The sequence below is a fragment of the Thunnus albacares genome, chromosome 5, assembly GCF_914725855.1.
Source record: "Thunnus albacares chromosome 5, fThuAlb1.1, whole genome shotgun sequence".
Taxonomy (NCBI): domain Eukaryota; kingdom Metazoa; phylum Chordata; class Actinopteri; order Scombriformes; family Scombridae; genus Thunnus; species Thunnus albacares.
This window is the reverse complement of record NC_058110.1, coordinates 11,660,252-11,684,123: the sequence shown is the minus strand read 5'-3', so window position 1 is coordinate 11,684,123 and position 23,872 is coordinate 11,660,252. Positions and strand designations below refer to the sequence as shown.

At 40.4% G+C, this 23,872-nt stretch overlaps 1 protein-coding gene across 5 annotated transcripts in view; it reads right to left on the bottom strand.

The window, feature by feature from the left end:
- Positions 1-23,872, bottom strand: part of sema3h (sema domain, immunoglobulin domain (Ig), short basic domain, secreted, (semaphorin) 3H) — a 65,324-nt gene that overhangs the window by 30,028 nt on the left and 11,424 nt on the right. For all 5 annotated transcript variants that reach the window (XM_044351933.1, XM_044351930.1, XM_044351931.1 and 2 more), the window contains 7 exons: positions 9,578-9,732; positions 4,821-4,883; positions 4,070-4,189; positions 2,390-2,483; positions 1,862-1,981; positions 837-982; positions 133-247 (listed from right to left, as the gene is read on the bottom strand). In XM_044351933.1, coding sequence (XP_044207868.1) covers positions 133-247; positions 837-982; positions 1,862-1,981; positions 2,390-2,483; positions 4,070-4,189; positions 4,821-4,883; positions 9,578-9,732 — 813 coding nt within the window. The remainder of the gene's footprint in view (positions 1-132; positions 248-836; positions 983-1,861; positions 1,982-2,389; positions 2,484-4,069; positions 4,190-4,820; positions 4,884-9,577; positions 9,733-23,872) is intronic.

The following is a 23,872-nucleotide window of genomic DNA, read 5'->3' as shown; positions in this document are numbered from 1 at the left end:
GGAAGCATTCAGTGGCAGTGCTCCAGCTGTTGATGAGACCAGTGGTTCAGGCCTGTCTAATGTGATTAGTTTTACTGTGCATATAATGTGTTAGGCGGGTTATCGTGTCGTGATGTTTGTGTGTGTACTCACGCAGTTGGTCGAAATGTGTCTGTAGGCCATCTGGTCCTGGGACTGAACACACCATACGAGCCTTCTGGAAGGTGCTCCACTTATTGACTAAACTCCTCTGGCCTCCAATGTCATTCTACACACACACAGAAAAAAATCTAAATAAAAACTATTTCCAATTTTAGGTTAATTTTATTTAGTTATATTGTAATTTGACTAAATTAGTCAAGGTGGCTATAATTTGCAATGATTATGATACCTCAAATTAGTTCAATTTTATCTCACAACTGAATTGTGAACTTCAAAACATCATTTAATATACAAATCCTTGATGAAACACACACACAGTCATGCAGGACTATAACTGTCTATACACACAAAAGGCACACAGTATCAATAAATACAAACAAACACAAACATTCACAGTCTATCACAGTGGAGCAGAAGACACAGTGATAGTGACAAAAATAAACATCTCCTTATACACAGACCTCAAAATGCTTATCTATATGAGGCGACAGGAACATCCAATCACACGGTCACTTCTTACATAAACACACACGTCTGCAGGCTCAGACACACACACACACTCACACGCGCTGACCGGCACGTACTCTACCTGTGCAGGCGAACATGCTTACATAAGCTACATCCAGACAGTTCTGAGGTCTGATACAAGGACACGAACCTGGTCCCTATCTGTCTCTAACAAACACACTCCATACCTTGCACACACGTGCCACTCGGGAGTAGAGCACCTTCCCAGCAGCCCCCTCTGCCTCCTGAGCGCGCTCGGTGAAGAACACGTAGACCTTATCGTCTTCTGGATTATCAGTTTCAGACAGCGGCGCAACCCGCACAAACTGGGCATCTGGAGAGCGAGGGAGAGGGAGAGACAGAGTGAAAGAGAAAGATAGGTAAATCATAAATCACAGTAACGCAATCCATCTCTGCTGAGAAGCACGTAACGTGCATGTAAGAGCGTACGAGGAGTAGAGATAGAGCAAAGCAGAGGGACGATAGATGTACAATTGAGTTTACAAACAGCAGAGAGAGTCAACATGTATCACGTTGTTATCAGCAGCAGACGTCGACACGCTGTCCTGATAAAACACCAACCGGGCGTTCTGGAGATGGTTTCAGTGATGTTGATTTAGAGCAAAAGATGTTCAGTGTAACTCTGGTTATGCAGTTTACAAAGCAAGAAGTGAAGAGAATAGCTGTTTAAAGTATGTATTTATAGTAGCCTAATGACTTGACACCAAAGAGACTAAGTATATAAGTATATAAGTAGAGAAACATAGATGCTTTGTATAGAAATTTAAATGTTACTTGTGATATATCTTTATTTGATTATTTGATTTTTTTTCCACAAGAGTCAGTGGAAACCTACTGTTAGCATTCATGGAGACCATGAATGCATTACATCAGTGATTTGATAGCATTAACACAAGACAAGCAAGACAAATCTCTAATATGAGGTTTGTTCACTCTAAAAGTGACACTGAGTAACTGGGTAGCATACTCACTGTATTATTTGAAAAGAATATTTGAAACATTTCTCAGATATCAAATGAAATTCCAGATTTTGCAGATTTCTAAAAGGACTCCGCACCAGTAAATCCTGCAGTACTAAAACTGAACAAAAGCAGATGCCTGACATCCACCTACTGCAGGTTAGAGATCGGTTTTCAAAAGTAAGGAGTTTTACAGTTTGTTCTGGTTTTCTTTGACATTTCTTTGCACTTACCCTGGAGCCAGGTGGAGTCGTACTGTTCGGTGCGGATGACATGACGTTTACCAAGACTACGGAAGAAGGCCGAGTCCCGGCTCATGAAGTCTGAGGTGATGCCGGCATACAGCTCTCCATCTACACAGAATAACAAAAAGTTTAGATACTTTGTAAGACAGAATGGATGATGTCTTTGATGGATTTTAGGTTTAGAGATATTTAATATGACTTACAAGGAAAAGTCTTTTATTGCAGGCATATTGTAAATAATTTACACATTCCCTGTGACAATACTTATTTAGGTGATGGTTAAAATAGGTTTTGGTCATAGTTACAATTAGTTTTAAGCCAAAATTCTGCCTGTTTGAGTACATATGATTCATAACATATCATGCCAAGAATTTGCATTACTTCTACTGGGACAATAACTATAAATTCAATGTGACGACCAAATCCTTCCTCACATATGTTCCTGAAATTTTGGTCAGTGGTGTTCTAATAGTTTCTTGATGATTATGTCATTTGAGGAAACAACGGTCAAATTACCAACAACAGCTGACGCCGTTTTTTGGAATGGATCATAGGGACATTTCCCCTTCCCACACTCTGTCTGGCTGTAGGAGAGAGTCTGATGCTCTGACTGGTGAAGAAAACAGAGACAGAGGTCACTTTGATTGAAAGAGAGAAAATCAGCTGGACAGATGAGAGAGAATAAGTAAAACAGACTGCGACTCTTTAATTTATTCTTGCATTCACTGATTCTTTTATTCATCCACTGATTCAGTCAAATCAGCAGAAACACTTTTTCAGACTGCTGAACTAGTCTGCCACACACACACACACACACACACACACACACACACACAGTGAGTGGCTAATTGAAGGTTATCGGGCTAAGTGGAGGGATTTTAAAATGTGTGAAGTCCAATCTTAAACCAGTCAGCACCACTGGCTCCTCTAAGCACCACGTCTGAACCTTTGCTCAGATCTTTCATGGCCTTTCATGGGATTAGCTGGTCCCTGACACACACACTCACACACTGCTGAAAGGCATGCATTTAACCTAAAAAAAACACAAATGCAGGAATGCACATACCCACACCCACACAACTGACATAGGTTTAAACCTCACATACATGCACACAGAAACACACACACACACACACCCGTAACTGAGAGAATTTAGAACCAATAACCTATTTCTGGCGAGACGATAACCCACATGTGTCTTAAATATGAAATGTTCCCAACCAGCCAGTGAAGACATATGAAAAGAAAAAAAGGAGACACACTTGGGCTCTAACTTTATATTTACATTATATTTGACATACAAATGTCAAATAAAAAATCGTCAGTGTCCAGTAGCCCCCAGAGTGCAGCCAAAATGACAAAAGGTACACTGTATATATTACAGACAGATGAGACAGGAGAAAACCTTGTAGATATATGGGTATAGGGGCAGACACCACACGCTGATAGGCCCGTGTATAGGGGTTGGGACTGGAGGTTCAGAACACACACAGTATGGTGTGTGGTAGTAACAGCATATCGCTTCCCTATTAAAAAAAGTGTGCTCTGGTCAACTTGATTGCATAGAGATTTTTCTGTATTTTATCATTTTATTCATTTAAATTTGGTCAATATATATATAATACTGTATGATCATATGTCTGAGAAAGTTTGAAACCAGCTGGCAGCTAGCTAGTTAAGGGGCTATAGCTTAGTAGTAGTAGTATAGTTTGGATGTGAGTGTGTGGGGTTCAAAACTGGGTTCTCATTTAAAAAATTACATCTGATGGGAAATGCTACTGCACAAATCTTATATTGGGAAGTGTACTTAGGGAGATAAAAACCATTATGCATAAAAAAATTTCAATTAGGAGGTGAGTCTACAGCAGAAATATTAAAGATTTTAGAACCACACATGATTAGTTTATAATGAAACCATTACACCAGCTGTATTTGAGTTGGTCTGGTTCACTTTACCATCTCTCATTTCTTTGCTTGTGTTGATGCCTATTCTTATTCTTCACTGACAGTAAACAAAAATTATGTCTGATTGGCCACAGGTGTAATTTGCAAAAGTTAAATACAATAGATAAGACAGAATAGACATGCAATGATTTGTATACAGTAATTTCCCTGCCAGTCACTGTGACAGAGCTTTCTAGCTAGTTATGTGGCTACACAAAAGGAAAATGTGCGTTTGAGTGTTTGCAGCAGTACCTGTTGGAAGACGTTGGTAGCTATGAAGGCACATCGAGGGTTGAAAGCCCCGGTGCCACACACGTACAGGTGAGTCTGGTTATAAGGCTGCAGAACTCGCAGGAAGTTAGCACACTCAAGCTGGACAGAGAGAGAGAGGTGGGGGGGCACAATGTGAGAAATAGTGAGTCTCTCCTGTTTATTTACATATATAAGGCAGTGGTTACATTATATTAATTGACTGAATATTGGGAGAGCAGCAAATAAGCCAAGTTGAATTTTATTATAATTACATCAATGACCATCCTGCTGCCATCTACACTGACAGTAGTTCATACTTCACATGTTGTTTTTCTATCTGAATAAATGTTGCTAACCTGAATCTTGATATCTCTGTCAGCATCGCAGCTCTCGTTTGTTTACTGTTCCCAAATGAATCAGATTCATTCAACTTTAGTTCCACTTGAGATTGTAATCTCTCGAGCATCTGTCTTGCTTAATCATTACAGACGTCTTTAGACAGTTTCATGTTTGGTCATATAAAATTAAAAGGAAAGGCTAAAAAAAGCTGAAATGACCCTGATCTTTAAGCCACTGATCCATATCTGTGGAGCATTTAATGTGTAAATGTTCTTTATTCCCTGTGTGACTTTCAAACCAATTACCTCTATTCACGGTAACACACAGTAGTTACTTTGATACATGTTGCTTTGCTTATGCAATCTAGTGTGCGTTTGTGTCTCTGTGTGTGCGTGTTTGTGTGTTGAATCACCTCTGGATCCTTCCCAGCCATGAGGCATTCTTGGACACGGTCTGGACTGGCTGGCCAATAAAGCTACAAAGAGCGAGAGAGATAAAGAAAAACAAAGAGGGAGAGAAATAGATTCAAAAGTTTTTATTGCTCACTCTACATTTCTGATAAAAGGCTTTCGGCATTAGCAGGTGCTTTACGAGGCAGCGAGGAAGGGAGAGTCAGCATAACCAGACTAGAAGAAAGACGGCAGGAGGAGAGGAGACAGATTTTAATATCTCACGTGAGGCGGCTTCAGGGAGGAGAAAATAAAAACCAACTGGCAGCACCGCTGAGTCCTGGCGATGAGCCAAGCTGTCAGAGCAGCAGTGTTGGTGCCTACATGACTAATTAATCTACTGTTTATGACTGTAGAGTCACTGGTTACAGTTACATGTGCACGATAATGCAACTATTGTTGTTAATTTGAATAAACAATCAGGTTTGTTGCTTTAATTAACACACAGCTGGTAGTATTTCCTCTAACTGTATAATCTAATCATATGATATAGGGTGGTGATACTGAAGACTTTATGGTTATGAAGCTATGTATTCCTGGTCAAAGAGAACATGTGAGAGCACCCATTGACCATCAAAGGACCCGACCTGACCCAAACAAGACTCCAGCTCTAGATTTGCTCCTCTAACTTGGTTCTAGGTCATGTCCGTTTTTGTTTTTTTTTCTGCTCTGTCTTTGCCAGAAGTTTCAAGTGCGTCTAATGGAGATTGAGTTTTTATTGGACCCGACAGCTGCTAAGAAGAAATTGTGTCCCTGTTATTATAAAAGAAAAGCTGGCTAGAGAGCAAATATGTTGCTAATTTGTTTTGGTTGGAGAGTTTGCCCACACAGAAGTCTGGTGTGTTTTTCTGACATCAGTCAGCCCACAGGCCAGTTCACTATATTATAAGTTCTGTTCTTCATGGTGTAATGTAGGCTCTTCGTCGCGTGCATCACCATCATAGAAGAAAATGAATCACACTTGCAACAAAATAGACTTTTTTTTCATTCTTTTTCCAAGCAGAAGAACCTGTGAAATATTAGAAGCAAAGTGAAAATTGTTCTGACTTTGCTGCAGGGGCAGATATGAAGAATGTAACATGTCATTATTTTGTGGGAGCCTGAAACGAATTGAAGCCAGAACAAATGCTAAGTGTTTATCCAATTTAAAACTTGAGTCTAAATCACGATATCTGCATAAAATCACAAGTTGCCTCAGAATTGGGTCAGAATCGGACCTCTTCAGGTTCAGGTCTTCAGGTTTGGTTCTGTGGGTTCTTTAAGACGATGAGTTCATCTTGGGTTCAGAGAAAATAATCACCCATGAAAAGACACTTCTAAGCAGAAAATAAATGACTTCACCGGTGGAGTAACTTCTCAAAAACAGACTAATAGCTCAATGGAAGTAATATAATCAAAACAAGTGTGTTTATATGAGTCTCGTATCTGCCGTCTTAATTAATTTATAGCTGCATTGTTTGTGTGCATATAAACGTAATCAGTGTATAATAAATACACTGGCAAAGTGGGGAGTATTTCATGGCTTTCATGTGAAGCCAATAGGAGAGGAAATAATAGAGTCATAGAAATCGAGAGAGCGAGAGGTGAGGCATGGTATCAGATGGCAGCTACATGACTAATCTAAATATTTCCTTGAGTCTGTCATTTCCTCAGAGACCAGAGCGGCGAAGCTGAGATTGAATTGGTACGATAAGTGATCGTCTTCTTATCTCTACATATTGCAAAACTGCACAGTTTACTGAAGAAAATGAAGGATCTTTACTTATGTTTTTAAGTTCACATCAGTTTGGGATGAAAATGGTAAAATATTATTGATTCTCTCTAATTTTACAAAGATAATAATGAAAGACATAAAATAAAATGATTTGCATGGATGTTATTCTTGAACTTCGGGAACAATATTTCAAAAACATTTTAGTTTTCTGTGCAGAGTTGACAGATTTGTAGTAAATATTGAGAATATATGGCTACTTTGAACATGCTGCAGGAATTAGCTTGAAACCAGCATTTGTGTTCTGTTCATTTGTGGCTTTTCAGGGATGAACACTTAAAACAAACTCTCGACTGCGGCCCTAACAGAAAATTACTGAGCTGCTGTTTATTTGCCTTGTAAATCTGAATTTGCTTCAATCTAGAAAATGTGACACCAACTATTTGAAAGTGATTAATGACAAATGATGATGCTTTCAGGAAACAATCTCTGGATGCTCAGTAATAGTTCCCTGATGCAGTCATTCCCGCAGAGCCCGGTGGGGAGCCGAGATGATCAGATTAGATTAGAGACCGCGGTCCCCCTTATCTCGAAATACCACACACTGACAGGAACATGGACCACCACTAAAGGATTTTCACCAGGTAAAGATTTCATTTAATGGAAATTTACTTCTGTGTGAAAAGCTTGCTGGTTGTCAGCTTGTATAACATAAAAGGAGAATGTGGGTTTACGCAAAAAGGGAACTACACGATCAAACTGGGGAAAATAAATGTTGATAGTGTTACATTTCTGTACTTTTGTAGTGATACTGAATACCAGAGCTGAAAAGGAAAGAAAGAAACAATGGAAACAATGGAGGTAGTGAGAATGAATAAAGAGCACAATGCAAGAAAAAGTCACTCAAAGCCTTGGTGACCCTTTGTGTAATGTGGGTTACCAGCTGTAGACTCACACAGAAGGAATGCCTCGAGGGTTTTAGCCTGAACAAGGAAAAAAAATGCATCTGAAGGCAACAGCGTCACATTGGGCACTTTGCCCTGAACAGAGATGGACTGGATTAATTGGGTACATGTCCATCTCTTTGTGTCAAAATCTTTTTTTTTTTTTTTAATGAACTAGTAAGATTGCACAAGTGGTGGAAAGAAAAAATAAATAAAAGTAGGAATCGGGCCTGAGCTGATAAGAAGCCCTGGATGTCAGTAGCAGAGAAAATAAACAGAAATGTAGAGAATATGGCACTGTGAGTGGTTTTAACACCATGGGAAAAAACTGCACACAAGCTGGAACGGTATAAACAGACTATAAATACTGTATGTACAAATATATGACTTTACAGCCAGCATGGAGCTGAGTTATGAGTTGACTATGACTATCTATCCTTTTGTTGGCTGACTGCCTGGCTGAGTGGGTGGCTGGCCAGCTTGACTGCTGTCTGTCTGTCTTTCTCACTGGTTGTTTGTCTGCTTACCTACCTGTTTGGCTCTGTGATAGCTTGTTTTTACATCTGACTGATGAAAGTATTGATTTGTTCCGGCAGGGAAGAGTTATGAAAAGGCAGCCCTGTCGCTGTCCTTGCGGTGAACCTAAACTCAACCTGACTGGCTGGCAAATCATCAGCATGTCTGTCTGGATGTTAAAGCTATAGATACTCTAACAAACCCGTAACTGTTGTCTAACAGTCATCGTTTACTGCTTGTGAAAAGATCAGTTTAAACGGACTCAAAAGATGTCGTGTTTCTCGCTGCAAATCTTGGTTTGCTTTGAGTATGAATACTGTTTTTTTTACAGTTTACTTTATTACTGATGTGGGACACATTTTGTTGTTTGCACCACTGGTTTGTACCATAACATAAACTTGGTGCGTGGTGACATACATTTTAGTTCAGCCTCACTAGGATGAGTGAAATGTGTCAGGATGGGAACTTGACCAGCTGAATCAGGAAAGGACGCAGCTGACTGTACACTTCTGCCTCAGGGTGTCAAGTTTCATATCACTGATGTCATGTGGAAATCTTGGTCTTTAAAATGTTCAAATAAACTCAAAAAGAGTAAGAGAAGCACTCACTGACACAAGGAATCAATAACTAGGCTATAGAAAGTGAAACACTGCATTTACAGGCTGCACGCAGGTAGCCGTGTTTCCTGATGAGTCAAAAAGAAGGAGTGGAGGTGAAGGGAGAGGCCACATATCAGTACAGATCTGTCTCTGCAGATGTTCCCACACCACATTTCCACAGCCAATACAGAGGTTATTGGTGCAGTTGAGCAGTTAACATGGACAGTGAAGAAAGAAGGAATGTGAGAAATTTTAAAGAAATTATTTGTGGCCTGACTAGAACCCATTATGTTGTTATCTGTTTGTCTGTTTTGGAAAAAGTTAGAAAGCTTTGGCAACAAATGAGCTTTTTTACCACTTCCAGGTTGTCCAAATAGCACTTTTTTACAGCACATATCAGCCTTAACTTCTACAACTAACACAGGCCTTCAGGCTTTGAAAACTTTCCAAACATCACTGGATACATGAAAGAATGCTCTGTCATCAGGCCAAATGTCCCTTTTTCCTGAAAAGGTGATGTTTTATCAAACAGCAGCAATACTGCAGCTTAAACTGAGCGGCAGCCAAGTTGGAACGCAGTGGAAAGATGAAACTGTGAAGGAAACTGTTATTTTATTGTGTTCCTGTCTATGTGGAAGATTGGAGATTAAAAGAGAGTTTATGGAGGTAGAAAGCAGAGTACTACTAAACTACTGACCAGGGAAGAAAAAAAGATGCATGTTTCTATAATGAGAGTAAGGAATTAGAGTAAGATAGGCAATCACAGATATTAGTCAGTGGGTCGTGACTTCCCTCTTCCGCATATCATCACTAATTAGTCCCATCAAAGCTCTGATACATTTGTTATCTCAGTCTGCTGTCATTTGACTGTGTGTGTCTGCGGTATGTTTATATCGCATCTTGCCTCGGATGGTACGTGAATGTGTTTGTGTGTCTCCTCCAGTTCTAACCTTGCGTGGGTTCTGCGTTATGTCGTCCAGACTGGTAGACAGCAGGTTATCTTTCATGGCCACGTACAGACGCCTCCCGTCTTCGTCAGGCAGCAGGGAGTGCAGGTCTCCCGCCACTAGAGGCAGCGTCAGCAGGCGGCCATTCTGGATCAGTTCTGACGAAGAGGAGGAGGAGAAGGAAAATAAAAAATGACATTAGGGATTCGAGTCCCTGGAGGTTTACAAATGGCTGGTGTGGTTTTGAAAATGTATGAGGAGAGAAGAGGAAGAGAAAGAAATTAGAGGTGAAGTTAGGTGAAAAGGATAATTTGGCTTCAGTTGCAAAAGTGCACACACACGTGAAACGGTTGAAATGTTGAAATTTTTACTTCCCAATCAGTGATCACAAAGAAGGAATTTCCCTTCAGCTATTAAGGGTTTGACCATTTAACAAAAATATTCTATAAATAAATAAAATTTTCTGTTGTTTTCTTTTTTCAAATGATCTTAACAAACCTGACATCCATAATACATTTCCTCCTTAACCAATGAGAAATAAAGGGAAATAATGGGTAAATATTAATTGGACCACATTTCTATAGCACTTTTATAAAAGGTGCTTCACAGCAGGCCTCCTTTCACCCATTCACAAACACACACACACACCAGTAGCAGCAAGCTAGGTGCTGGCCTAACCATTGGGATCTGTGAAAGTGACAGATGGTCAAAGTTTTTGAGGCCAGAAATGAAGCGAATTATTTTCTTAACAGGAAAAATCAGATAAACTGAGATGAAGGACAAAGACACAAAAGTTCCCACACCTGTCATCTATCTATCACACGCAATTGTCAGTTGTTTGTCTTGTATCTTCATTTCTCTTATCACACTGGACACTTGGGTCAAACAAAGAAACTGTAGTGTATCATTTGTGAATAAACAAACAGTGACACACACACACCTACACACAGACACACTGTACCTGAACTACATCTCCAGACAGATTGTTTTCAGATAACGAGCGATTATGAAACTCCAGATAACGAGCGTACGGATTCAATGTTTTGTAAATGATTACATTCTTGCGCCATGTAAACTATGAGAACTATGGTGTGGCAGATCAGCCGATAACTGAGCGAGGACAAGAATCGCACGTCCGTCTGTCTTGTGTTAACTTTCCTATTTCGGCTGCCAAGTGTTCCTCAGCGGACTGGACTTGGCGTCGATTCACAAGCTAAACGCATAAACATATAGGCTTTAAAGCAGCACCAGGCATGGCTTCACACACTGGCAGCTCCATATAGCAGTGAGAGGCAGAAACGGCTTATTAAAAAAACTGTGTGAACTTCAAAACCCAGAAAATGGAGCCCATAAAGTAAGTAAACTGTACACAGCATACTCTTGTTTAACCAATCTGTGATGCTTGGTACCAAATGATACCAAAAGGACAAGAATCAGAAGAGCAAACTTTCCAATCTAAGTATATAAATCAAGCCCTACAGAGAAATAGGACACATAAGATAGTAATACAGCCTCTGATTAACATGAATTGTTTCCCACTGTAGCTTTAACACACAATATCGGTTCACCCAGGGGAAGATTTAAAGAAGAAATGAATAATTTACCGTCTTTCATGGCAGCAGCAAACTCAGCAAACTCTTATTAAGGAAAAACACTTGTATAGTTTTTGGATTGTACGGGTGGTGAGCGTTAATGTAGTGCTTCTTCCTCTGCAGTGATGGATAACACCTCTCAACACAGTCTGTGTTTCTTCAAGCAGCTGAATCTGAACTGACACAGAGATCTGAAGTGTATCATGCAGAATATAATCTTCTTAATATTCCTTACAGGATCACGAGGGTGTTAACTCCCAGCACGGGCAGCTTCTGTGAGAATTAATCATTCAAACCTGGCGGTTTTAGTGCGCAACACCTACCTGAATCACTCAGGAGACACAGTTTGTCTACTAATGTCAATATTGGTAAGTATCAACAACAAATGTTTTTTTGTTTGCACAGACATGACGGTTGACGCATCTGTCTCGATCAGATTTCAATCCAATCTGATCAAGTTAAAACCTGTTTTACTTCTTCCTACTTCTTATGTCACCATCTGTTTTGCCAATTTGAGGTGTTCTCAGGTGTGTTTTGGATAGAAACGATAAAGGAAGTGTAATTTGAGCAGTGTATCTTGTTGTAGGACAAAAAACAAAGATAAAACAGTAAAAAGCCTGGTGGAAAGTTTATGATTTACACTGTCCTATAAGCAAAACCTTGGAATCAGTGCATCTACTGTGCCCACCAAATTCACACTCCAAAAAAACCCCACAAATGTAAATATATCCATCAAAACATCAATCTATTTGCTGACACATTACTGTGCCTGCCCGTTAATCTTTAAAAATTGCCCAAATAGCCGTGGCTCTCGAAACACATGCCAATTATCTAAACTACAGGAGACTGGAGCAGATGTGAGATCTAAGATAGACGTGATGAATGACTCTGAATACCGTCAACACTGCTGTATCTGTTATTTAGTTGCTATACATCATATTAGTTGGTATTTGAGTTTAACGGAAAAAGAGAGAAAAAAAATAAGTGGTTTGAGAAGTAAGGAAAAGATGAAAAGACTTCATTATAGACGAATGAAATGTGTTGAAGAGTGAAGAGGGGAAGTGAATGAGGAAAGACAAATGGAGAGACTGACAGACACCGTGGAAATGGGCGAGATCGATCCGAACCACTGAGAAAGAAATGAGACTGAGAAAGGCCACGAAATGATGACAGACTGGATATTAAATGCGAGGATAGATGAAGAGATGGCGAGCGGCAGACTGGGGTGAGAGACAGGTCGTATTCGTGTAGCAGCTTGCTCAAATTATGATTTGTTTGTTCAAGTGAAAAGGAGACCATTAGGTTTTTGTCCTTTTTTTGAGATAACTGTGGTAGTCTTTGTTAGGACTGAGAATGTAATCTCAACAAACTGTGGAAAACATCTCTGCAATACAAACTTTTGGATGATGGATGTTGACGTCTGAAAGCCAACAGTTCCTCATGATGCCAAACTAGCTGAAACTTACTTAAAGAACAGTCGGCCCCGAGTAGCAAAATATTAAAAGAAATACAGAAGAGGTGATGAAATTCTAATGGCCATGAGACACTGTTTCCAATTAAGTTGTCAGTTGTCTTTCTCAGTTGTATTTGAACAGGATGACTCCCAAAAATCTGTCCTGTGAAGACATTCTGGGTACATCTAACTAGAAGGAAACCTCGGGGCAGACCCAGAGAATACAGGAGGGATTATATATTGATTTGGAAACGCCTCAGGATCCCCCAGGAAGAGCTGGAAGATACAGCTGGGTAGAAGGACGCCTGGGCTCATCCTGCACCTACCTTTATAGAGTGTTCATTTCGTTTTTGATTTCTTAAAACACCTCAATGACAAGAAAGATGAGAGTCTGCAAATGTTCCGCAAAGTGCCGTTGTCCTGCAGGCTGGACAGTGACGGGGGTGCTTGATTAACAACTCGCTCCATCTATCATACTCAGGCACGGCAGGTGCTGCTTACTCAACCTATTTTAGCTCCACACAGTCGCACAAATTAGGATTTTCTCGCTCTATTAACTAAAGACGCCGGTGAGCAGTCGACCCCACGCTTCAGACGTCTCTACAGAAACCTTCGTGTGACATCACAGGTGCTACAACGACATATTTTTTTTTATATTGAGCTATTTTTTAATACGCTTTTAACTAGTATGCACAACCAGACAAAGAGAAGTCCATCATGCTTAACTAAGTTTGCAGGAACTTTAATCGGATTTGTCTGGACCCTGTCCAAAGTCATCAAAATGTCTAACATGGCGGGATGACAGATTTCCACAACTCTGTCCAATTAACAAGCTACACGCTGTGAGCTCATGCGACTTTTGTTTACAGTTACTGGCTGCCATGTCATTATGTCATCCTAACAGAGCCAAATATTTAAAAAAAATTCATGAGTCAACTTCTATTTTGGATCTCGTGTGATTGTACAAAAATGAGGAATTTGTTGAATTGATGGTTGTGTTTCATTGCTGCATTTTAAAAACACTTCACATCTGTATTTCTCACTGTGCTCATAAACCACACAGTAAATGTGAGAAGGTAAAATAGCACATAAAGTCAAAAAAAAGAGGAGGAGGTGATGGGGGAGGAGGAGCAGCAGAGAGAAAAGATAAGAAAAATGACATGGCAAAGTGACAACAAGATGAAAACGGCCTGATGGGTGAAGACAGTTACGAGATGAGAATGGGAAAAATGTCAAAACATGACACCATGATAGACGGATGAGGAGGTGAGGCAAGAGGAAGGAGGAGGGGAGCAGAGTGAAAGAAATCCTGATGGAAGAAATTAATAAATATTGATGGATGGGAATGAGGGGGAAGAAGAGATATGGGAAAAGACAGGCGGTGATTGGGCAGAAAAAGGTTGATGAGGGTAGAAGAGAGAGCGCCAGTAAAAATCATGTAGTGATGACAGGATGGGGGAATGATGGGCAGATGGGTGGATTGAAGAGGAAGTTGAACCAAGTGAGAAAGGAGGATGAAGCGGAAGAGTAGGCAAAAGCGTGAGGGAATATTATAGTGTAATAACAGAGTAAAAAATGATGGATAGATAGATGGATTGAGTAGGAGGAGGAGGAGGAGGGGTGAGAAAGGCAGATGAAAAAAGGCAAAAGGCGAGATGAGAGAGAGAGAGAAAAAAAAATGATATGATGACAGGCTGAAAAATGATGATTGGATGGATGACGGGTGAGAGAAAGAGCAGAGAAGACAGAGAGACTGCGGGAGAACAGAAGAGTAAAATAATGGCAAAGACAGAAATGGAAAAAAAAATGAAAGGTGAAGACTCATGGAAACAGAGAAAAAAGGCTAAGAGAGCAGAGCGAAGGTGAAAAAAAAAAGGAGGAGGAGGAGGAGAAAGAAAGACTGATGCTGAAGGCAGAAATGAGAGGAACCACAACATGCTGACAGACAAAAAGATGGATGAGCAGAGAGGAAATGAGCAGAAAAAACAGAGGAAGACGTGACTCGCTGGAAATGGAGAGATAATCTGAAACAGAGAAACAGTCACAGTAGGAGAGGAAAGACAGATAGAAACTTATACTTTAGCTCAGACGGAAATCTCACCAGGTGCTTTGTTAGTATTCAGCAAATGGCCGGAGAGGTAAATTGTTTTTGCTTCACACTGCTCTTGGCTTCATTAATCACAGTGGGTGCATCAGCAGCACAATAAATTCAACAGAATTGTGGCTTTTCTTTTCGTCTTGTTCAAGGTTTGGATTTAGTGAGACTCGGGTCCAAATAATTCATGTGAAATATTTTTCCAGGCAATTACTGCAGCAGCAGTGCGTCAAACATGAAAGACTGGACACTTTACAAAGAGAGGTCACCTCTGTTTTCACCTCTGAGTAAAGCAACAGGATCAGCACGTTCCCTCATCTTAGCAATGAATTTTAATAATGATAAAACTACGTTTGAGTTAAAGAAGTTTCCAGGGAATGCTACGATGCAAAGACCTATTTCGTCAAAGGTTTCCTCCACTAATCAATCATAACACGGATACTTGCCAGAGAAACCAAATGGGAGGATGTGTTCATTAACTCAAGCCAAGTAACTGAAGGCAATCAGGAACATTGATTGAAGATTGTGCCTGTTCAAACTAGCTAATATGCTATTCTATGCAAGCTAAGCTAAACATATTAGCTACCATTTTGGTTAAAATTGCAAATTTGCCCTGAGGAAGTGTATGCTACAACATGTTGGTACAGTTCAGGGTTTTCCCAGGTTTCTGGAGGGTTTAGGTGATGTGGTGGTGGTATTGGGGGGGGGGATTGTTTGATCGGTGGGTTTGGGGGTCCTCATCGAAGAAAATGTTATTGTATTTGAAAAAAAAAACACAAAATAACATTAGTAAAACAGGCTTACAGTGAAGCTGTTTGAAGTGCAATTTTCTCACCCTCCCATGGTCAGGCTGCAGCCACTAACCAGCAGGACGGGTATGACTAGAATGTTATCTTCATCTTATCCATACTCCCACGGTCCAGTTCTTTATCAATACTCTTACTGCTTCTTTTTCAATACTAAAGAATTGTGTTTTTTTAAATTACTATCCAAAAATAAAATAAATTCAGATTAGGATTAGAATAGATTTCTATTTTAAATATGACAAAACATTGTTTCTACAGCGGCAACAGTAACCTTTACCTCAGAAAGTCGCTATATAAACTCAATAATATCTCACTGGAAACAAATCTAAAATGTCAATAAAACGAATAATATTTCTGAGATGATGCTGAGTGAAGATTAGAAAGAATGAAGAACACAGACATCAGTCGGTATCACTCATTCATCTTGTCCTCTGCCTTCCTCCCTCTGCTGCTGATGTCATTCACTGCCTGCAGGTACTGCTGGTAGAGGGAACGGGAGGGGGGGGGGGCAGTGGCTAAGTTTACAAGAATTTGAATAATTTGAATATATGTTAGAAACTAAGCTAAACAGACAGTTGGGCTACATACAGACAGCTTTCTAGCTTTTTAGCTTGTTCATAACACTTCACCATTAGCCTAACAATCGTGTTGTGGTCGTGTAAAACATGTCGGCGATGGATGGGAGACTGCGGACAAAGGAGATGAAATTATCACTTTTCTACATGTTAATGCTTGTTGAACAGATGTTTTGATAAAAAAAACATATCGACTTTTTACTTGTGAAGTTGTCATTAACTCTAGCAAAACGTTATCTTTCACTTCACCTGGTTCACTGTTTCCACCGGGGCCTCTCTGCTGTGCACCCTGCAGTGTAACTGCCGTGGATTTGCTGTTCATACTTACGGCCCATTGACTTTCTTCTTAACATCACTGTCATTCATATCTTAATACTAATAGTTTACCATCCTGGAATGGAAAATTATCGTCATCCAACATTAACATATGCTACAATAGGCCTTCTCATCACAGAAATGTTGTGATGTTACAGCTGGTAAATCACAGGTGTAACTAATTACATTAACGATGGCTCCATTCCATTTAGGTGTCCCAGTGAGCCAGCATGCACAATACCAGGCTCCGAAACAGTACGAATAATTTGAATGCAGAGATAATCACTGTCATTAAAAACACAATAAAATGTCTGTAATGAAAATCTATGGTGTTTTCAAGTGAGGTTGTATTTACTGTTTTCCATTTGAATGACCAGCTGATGTGGTACTTTGGTGTCATTGTATTGAATCGTGAACACTAAATCACTCATTCCATGAAACTTGAACAAGGTGATTTCTGCTGTTTGCTGCCTAACAATGTTTTCATGGTTTAAACTAACCGAAATTTCCCATCATATTGTGTTTCAACATGTGGCCCTGATTGAGAGTCACCCTCTTCACAGGGAATCTAAGTCTGGTTGAATTCATGCCTCGCTCCGCCTACTCAAGCATCCGGCACTTCTGAGTTACAGTGTGTGTGCCACAAGAGTGTCATGACTTTGCTTAATTCAATATAAAAGGAAAACCTCAGTGTAATTGAATGTGACACCACCTCTGCAGTGGAAACACCAACGACATTCAGCATCTGTTACCGTCACAAGATCTGTATTGTGTCAGACAGGCTGAAATCCAGCTCACATCCTCACTTTGGAGTTCATTATATCAGCATTGTGGCAAAGAGGATGACACTCATATGCATTAGAGGGAAGTGAGAGTGGCTTTGTCACACACACACACACACACACACACACACACACACACACACACACACACACACGCACACGCACACACACACACACTCACACTCACACACACGCGTATATATTCAGATATATATACATGTGCAAAGATAGAAAGTGGGTGTAATCAGTGAGTCAGCAGCACATGTGCAATATTGCAACAAATTTAGATTTAACGACCACATATGCACACACACACACCAACTCAATCTTTCTGTTTGGTTACAAACCGTGGGGCTTTCTTTATCCTAAACACACCGTCACACACACGCATGCTCAGAATTTTTAAAAAATTCTACCCATCAAATGTCCCATTTTAAGCTCATAATGATGAATGGCTCGTATTCAGTATGAAAAAAAACCCACATTCTTTTCTCCACCCCACACACACACACACACACACACACGCACACACACACATACCCCTGACTCAGTCGTGAAACACCAGCTGCACCCACCCCGCCCTTACACTTGGGACAGTTGCCTTGGCAACAGCAACCATGCCGACATAATTTGTGAGGGTGTGTGTATGTGTGGTGGGTCGAGGGGTGTCTGTTGGCCTTGCCTCCCCACCTCCCCAACGTCAAACACACACACACACACACACACACACACACAGCTGAGATGAATGATTTGGCCCTCACCTCTCATCAACAGTTTGGCTAAAACACAGAGGGCAGTATGGAATAATGGGGTGATTTTCCAAGACATCAAAGCCATTTAGTTAATGGGAGGGCACACACACACACACACACACACACACACACACACACACACACACACACACACATACCATCAACACATTTACAGATATTCAAAGATACGAAAAGAGTCAAATGTGCCATGCAGCCTATCTGCCAACATTCAACAGGATGTTAACACACACACACACACACACACACACCTGCCAACACTAAATTAAATCCTCTACCATTATCAATCCAACATGGTCACGAAAGGTCAACCAATCCACCTCACAGTCTACGATAACTTCTGAATAGATGCTTTGAGAAGTGAAAGTGCTGGTGAAAGTTTTCAGCATTCATCTGTGGCGGTTTGTGATGACTATCGACCCAGAGGCAATCTGTTCCTCAAGTCTGCAGTCTTTTCAGAAACTCTGAATTAAAATTGATTTTTTAAATGACCCTCAGCTCCCAGATGCCTTCAAATTACATTGGAAGCTGGAAGAACAACCTGATACCAAAACGGGGGAGTTGATCACGTTGTGGCACAGAGAGACGTGAAGTAAAGAATATCAGGACAATAACAGTAGCTACTTTATAACGTGGTTAAAGCTGGTTTAAGATTAAATATCGACTATAATCGCGTTCTACAAAGAGGCTGGGTGAAATGTGGCTACTTTACTTTCCAATATTTCTTCAGAACTACGACGATTTCATCCTCAAACTATCCTGTAGCCTGAATTTTAATTTATTTTGTCACAGTCAAAAAAAAAACCTCTGTATCATTCACTGACTTGCATGTTTAGCTTGATAAAAAGTATAAAATAAGTATATTTAACAGAGAAAAGAACTTGCTTGTTCTATGAAAGCAACGCCATCTGCTCATTCTCCACACACACACTTACAGTACACGCACACACGCACACACACACACACACACACACACACACACGCCTACTGAGTGCGGACATTCTTATCAGCATCAAGTTGACAGCGGGGGTCAACGAGGGTCATGACCTCTGACCCGAGCCAATTGGCCTCTGACTCCTGTCACTGGGAATCAAAGACAGAAAAAGTTAAGATGCAAAAGAACAGAAACGCTGAGACATAATCCTACCGGTGCACGCAAGCACACACACGGACACACACAGCGAAAATGTCCCCGGATGAATGGTTCCTTTATATAAGTGCCAGCGTCTGCCTGTCCATATTTATCTCGGAGAGTGTCTGTTTTTGTTTATATAGCGCTTGCGCATTTATCTGTGTGTGTGTGTCAGTGGTAGGTATTTTTATCCATGGTGAACATTAGATTAAAGGCTGCTGGTCATGGGAGCTCTGATGGACCTCGATGTGATTAGAGCAAATGTGTGGCGTGTGATACAGCTAAGAACATTCCTGCATTGCACCACATTCACTCAGACACACACACACACACGCAAACCCATACACATGTACGCAATATAATGCATCTGTGCGCCGGTATTCTCATGCACACGAGCAAAAAAGGTACAACGATGTAGGTAAACGCTCCTGGACGCCAATCCAAGATGAAGCTTCTGTTTTGTGTCGTCTTTGTCTCTTGTCTTTAAGTCACAAGGCAGTTACTCCCAGTTTGAAGCCTTGCAGTAAAAACATTTTCACATTGACACTTTTCTACCAACAGGAAAACATACAGCAGACTTGTCATTATCTCAGATTATACCCTGATTTGGAAAACCAAGACTGATTAAATGAATGATCAGCGTTGTGTGCATTATCACAATTACTACACGGCATGTTGTGAATACATTAATCATATGATACTAAACAGTGACATTTCAAATAAATCAATTACATGCTAATTTAATTTACATAATTAGTTTAACATCTACAGATTCATGGCTACACTGTAAGGATCATTTCAGACACAATGAAGTTGAATCTCGGTTTGTAAACACCAGCGGCTCAGATGGGGAAATCACTGACAGACAAAGAACAGATTCATCTTGATAAATGTGTTTAAAATATTTCCTCATTTCAATTAAAGGTAACTGCTGGTCTAATAAATAAGATCTCGCTATTAAAATACATTTGCAGCTGTTGGCTAGCAAGAGGTTCCTAATATTGTTTGTCAATAGGCCTCAAACATAGTTCCAGTCAACAGTTTCATCAAAGTTTTAAATCAGTGCTCAGCCTATATTAGGCTGCAAGTAACCATAGCAACAGCACTAAAGAGAAAGCAAAGATTCTCACTAAAATGGTTATTGGCTGTGGGATGCCACAAATTTTGGATATTCATAGAACAAATGTGCACTCTTTCCTACAATTAGGTTTGTGCTACTTCCATAAGTTACAGCAAGTAATTTTGGTGTTTGCTGTTGTATTTACAAAGTGTTTGCAAAAATGTGAATTCTTGGCACGTGAAGCAGCAGGTTTATTACCCAGAAATAACAACTTCTGAATTGAATATGCACCAAACGCTGTGTGTGTTCCAGTTCCACTCAGTTGGCTTCAAGATCTTTCTTTCAGCGATGTTTGAGATATCTTCCTGTGGCCAAACCAGCTTTGAGCTCAGCTCTGACTGTCAAGGTGAGGCTGGCGGCCAAGCTGCAGGGACGTCACAGCAACAATGTGGGAAAGCAGCGAGACAGAACGACTCAGCTGAGAATCCATTAAGCGTACAGTGAACGTCAGCACTGCTTTTCCATGCTGGCATCACAAGAAGACATCAGGGCTGAGATGACGACCTGACCTGTACGCTGCTAGACAAGAGGGATGTTTCCTAATTTGGTAAGCAAGCAAGCAGTCACTGTTGATAAACTGAGGAATACCACAGTTTATGAACAGTGAAAAATTTTAGGGAGGAAACTTCCCAACTGAGTGGAGGACTTGCAGAACATTTCTCTACTTCAATAGAAATGATAACTTTAAAAAGTGAAATATAAGAATAGTTGTGTAAGTCTTGCAGGAGTTGGCACACTGAAATTTGAGTGACATCTAAGATTCATATAAAAGACAGAATGATGAAAGAAGTCTCTCTTTCAATTATCACACATGGGAGTCAAACTTTGTTATTTTCCTGGTGTTTTACAGTGAGTTCACCTTGATTCTACACACACACACACACACACACACACACGAGCTGCACTAATCATTAATCTGTCAAATTACTCTCTCACAGCCTACAGCATTGTCCATGTGAGTGTTTTTCTAAGCTACACATATGTGTGGTTTTGTCTCTGTGTCTGTGATTGTCTTTGTCCGTCTGTTCGTCTACTCGCTGAGCCCCAGGGAACTTTAGTTGTCTGGTGCAACACTCCCTGGGGGAGGACTTTGTTGGCTGCGCCACCACAGGGGAGTGGTGGTGGCGGGGGCGAGGAAACCGGGGCACATTTCCTGTGGAAATGGGGTTATCACTTCACCAATTACTGGTGCAATTACAACGGGAGGCCTGCAGAAGCCTGGGAACAAAGCCTACAGGCACACAGATGGGCACTCATGTGAAAACATGCACACGCGTAAAATCATTTCTAACACATGCATGAAGCAGTTCTAAAATCTCATTGTCTGCCTGTCCTACTACATTTATGTATTTGGACATGATCGCTACGTCAGATCAGGTGTGTTGGTGCCTTAAATTCCTGCCGTGCTTGGCCATGAGACATGTCAGAATACACACTGAACCTGACCAATCATAGCTTGTGGTCTTTCACAACTTTCGTAATATGAAAAAGGTGATCGGGCAGGAGGGGACAGAGACAGACTGACATGCTTGTTTTTCCATCAGGGCCTCATGAGATGTACTAGATGCAGAATTAGATGTCTACCGCTACGTCACACAGGATAAAACGAAAATTTGTCATGCCCACTGCTAATTTTCATTCCAGACGCCCCATGTCTGTAGATCAAATTGAGACGATAATGTGGAGACTGATGAAGTATCTGTCCCTATAAAATAAACATAGACATACATTAATTCATTCATCAGTCACGCCACACAAACTAATTCTTTACTCCCTGTTTCCTACTGTTCCACATGGGCTAAAATCTTCTCACACATTTAAATATATGCGCCCACACACACAAACACACATACCAAAGCAAAATTATAACCAAACGCACACACACACACACACTACGTCTGGACTGTGTCAAAGAAAGACCAGACCCACGTGGACAGCTTGACCTTCGACCTCAGCTCGTATGATTATTCATCATCATCAGACTGTTCGGCCGGGTCGCCGTGCTGCTACATAAACACATTAGAGCCAATTCGCTGTTTATTTTTTAATCTAATTTATTTTTTCATCTTTGTTTCTCTAAGAGAAGGTTCACTGAGAACATTCACTATTTTCTCTGCTTCACACAGTTACACACAGTCTCGTGTGGGAGCTGCCCAGTGCAGAACAATGTTGGCTAAATCTTTACCAGTGAAAGCCACAGGGAGTCACCTTTTCTTATCCTGATCCTCCAAAACAATTTGCAAGATAAAATATGTAGTCATAATCCTAAAGAAAACCACAAGGAGAAAAGACTCCTACTCATAGTCAACACTGGTTTCCTTAAACCATGGAGGTCATTTTTCATGCTACTTTCTCATTTAGGTATGACGACTTGTTGCGCTGAGAGCAAAAACCTCCCCAGACAAAAACCGCAGTTCAAAAAAAATGTATTTTTTGTATTGAATTTAGGATTTAAAGTTATGTCCCTATTCCTTAAAAAATGTGTCCACCATGTTTCATTGAAATCCATTTATAATGAAACAGTGTAAAACATAAATCCCCCCAATGTTCCCTCCACAGACTTGTGACTACTCTATGCAGTCAACACTTAGCTACAGATTATGTATGTCCACACCCATCAGAGTGAAAAATCACTGCAGTCTTTAAATTGTCTGTGGTTTCTACTTCTTGGCTCAGCCTCAAAGCACGCTGGACAGGCTGAATGTTTCATGGATATTTGCTTTGCGCAAATGGCTCATATCTCTACATCTTAAAAATGAGCGGCCATAAAAAAGGTAGCTTCCTCATGGAGATTATGGGTAGTCTAGTCTGCTTTGACTTTACAATCAGCTTTCAGGGTTTCATTTATGATGAATCCCAGAAGATAAAAAAAACACTATCTGTCACTGTACACCCTATTTTCTGATAAGTCCTGGCTCTGTTTAAACAGGAAAAGGAAGTCCGACTTCCAACCTTTTGTGGCACTTGTCTGATCTTCCCATCACTGACAAAAGAGGGAGAATCAAATTCTTGTGGTTTCGTCTTGTTTACGCAGCCATGGGAATGTCAGATCGGTAACGCCAAGGGTTAAAGATCAGATGTTTTGTGGTGATGTACATTAATCTGAGGCTTGACTGGATTCTCCTACCTGCCATTTTCTTTAAAGTCATTTTATAATCCATTAGTTCACTTTCTTCACAGTCAAATCAGGAATTTATTCTGCTGTAAAGTGGAAGGGCATTTGTTGGCTTTTAGTTTAAAAAAAAACTGCCATTCAACAAGATTCAAACCCCAGTGACAGGAACAATAAACTCAGCAGAAGTGCTTTTGAGAAAGAAATTTAATCTACTAACAGAGATCACAGGTTTGGAACTTCAAAATGTCATCTCTTTTGTGTTATCCACTAAGGGAAATATGTCATTAAAGTAATTATTGAATGTACTTGTTAGTAGAAAAGGTAAAGTGTCTTGACCACTAATCAACCCCCCAAAACGACTTTACCCTCAGAAATACATATATTTTGAATACAAATGTCCAAAAGTAGACATGTGCTATGATTGACTTTCCTTGGAACAGTTATTATAGAAGTGACAGCTTGATATTTCATGTGAAAATGACTCACTGAGTATCCACTACTACTCTGCTGGCCCTCCAGCCTGCCCTAATCTACAGCTAATGA